Source organism: Lupinus angustifolius, chromosome LG15 (assembly GCF_001865875.1).
Source record: "Lupinus angustifolius cultivar Tanjil chromosome LG15, LupAngTanjil_v1.0, whole genome shotgun sequence".
Classification (NCBI taxonomy): domain Eukaryota; kingdom Viridiplantae; phylum Streptophyta; class Magnoliopsida; order Fabales; family Fabaceae; genus Lupinus; species Lupinus angustifolius.
Genome location: NC_032023.1, coordinates 14,896,161 through 14,898,090, shown reverse-complemented (window position 1 = coordinate 14,898,090; position 1,930 = coordinate 14,896,161). Strand labels below are relative to the sequence as shown.

The 1,930-nt window shown below is 33.3% G+C and overlaps 1 protein-coding gene across 1 annotated transcript in view; it reads right to left on the bottom strand.

The window, feature by feature from the left end:
- Positions 416-1,930, bottom strand: part of LOC109328769 (CDPK-related kinase 6-like) — a 7,034-nt gene continuing 5,519 nt past the window's right edge. Inside the window, exons 8-11 of the mRNA XM_019562380.1 lie at positions 1,783-1,887; positions 1,504-1,566; positions 830-997; positions 416-723 (exon numbers count right to left, since the gene is read on the bottom strand). Of these exons, the coding sequence (XP_019417925.1) occupies positions 583-723; positions 830-997; positions 1,504-1,566; positions 1,783-1,887 (477 nt within the window). The 3' untranslated portion in view covers positions 416-582. The remainder of the gene's footprint in view (positions 724-829; positions 998-1,503; positions 1,567-1,782; positions 1,888-1,930) is intronic.

The window sequence follows — 1,930 nt, the reverse complement described above, 5'->3', positions numbered from 1 at the left end:
CCTACTTGAACTTGCATAGGTATCTGTTGAGTCTATTACTTGTGGGTGCTTAGGTACCAAAAATATGCTTAAAAACTTTCAAACAAATTATACATTTGTACATGTGTTTATTATGATCATGTGTTATTTTAGATAAAAAAAATGATAATAACAACTACTAAACAATTAAAGTACAAGTACACAACTTTTAAAATACAATATGATGAAATATATGTTTAGTTATGTTAGTAAATATATATGTATATAAATTTAGGAATTATGGGTCTCCATAACTCATTACCCAAATCCTTACCTGTTCAACAAGTTTTAAAATCTTTAATCCTAGTTATCCGTAGATCCAAAAATACTAACTCAAACCTGATCGGTTGTGTAGGTACCCATAGGTCCAAGTACCATTGTAACATTGTCTATCCTAGGAACAAATCTATGTTAGCTCAACTGTTCCATAGTCAAATCCCTGAACCCAAAAAAATGCTAAGACCCTGTACCAATTTCCTTTAAATTTAAATAAAAAAATTAAAAAAGATACAAATTTTTAAAATTTATAGTAATAATAACAGAATTTCACTTTAGTTATACTAGCTATCGGTGTCTTGTATTATTTGAACTACGAACTGTGACACCATGCAAAAATTTTGTGTATCCCACCAAACTGAGTTTTCCATCAGATGTTGTGATCCAATCACCAATTAATGAGTAAGCTGAAGGACCCAAACTCATCTCCTGAAATGAAAACATCAGAAAATAAAAGTCAATAAGTTGTTTAATATATTTAAGACAAAATCAAGTGTAGTACTAGTAGGTGTGGTATTGAAAAGGATGAGAAAACCTGTGCCAACTCCTCAACTGAAATGATCCTGTTTCCTGTCTCTTGAAAGTGCTCAAAAGCTGTGGTAGCAATTTTCTTCCATTCTTGATGAGCCTCCAGTTGGTATACACTGATTGCGGCGGCACAGAACTCTTCGAAGTCCATTTTTTTATAAGAGAGTGGCTCCATCTTAATTCAAAGAAATATGCATTTCAAATTATCAGTGTTATAACGCATTAACAAAAACTGCACTTTCATAAGAAAATGACAAAATTTTCAACAGTTTAGTTAAGGATACAGTTGGTGAGTATGTTACTGATCAACAGCGCCTATATCGTCAGTAAAGCATATAATAGATCCTTTCTGGCACCTATTTTCATTAAATGCTGCTGTTAAGTTAATGTGTGGCAGGTCTTACAGTTTCAGCATTTAATTCACCTCACATTAAGTGTCAACTAGTTTATACTATATCATGCAACTTCTTTCCGGATAACATGATTACCAATCAAGACATGGTAAATACTAGGATGGGAGCAAAAGGGCAACTAAAGTATCATAATAGAGAGAGCTAGAAATAAATAAATGGGGAGATTCAGGTGAAATCCAATGTAGATCCAACTATCTATTCAGTCGAGGGTCCAAGCGGTCCGGGGGACCACAAACTATATATTCGCCACAAACATAAGATGACTCACCAAACTTAATATGTCAGATACCCTTGATTCCTTCATGGCATCGGTTGCAACTTTCTTGAGAGCCTGAGTTTCATTTTAATTTCAGTTAATAGATTGAAGAAACTATATAGCACATAAAGATTAAAATATAATTGACCTAAGGCATATTAATTTACTGACGCTAGCAGAGCAGATGAGGATGACATATTTACATTACATAGATTTAACAGACAACGATATTGTAGGTTTAAGAACACATCTTAATGATAGGTGACAAAATTGCAATATCTATGCCCTTACCACACTAAAATTCTCAAGCGAAATGAAACCATCTTTTGGTTCCAAGAGGCTGAACTGTGCTCTAAGGTAGATAATTTGATCTTCTGGCAATGCTTTCGAGAGAGACTGCATTAATGTAAAGCAAAACAGAAAAAATTAGTCTTGTTCT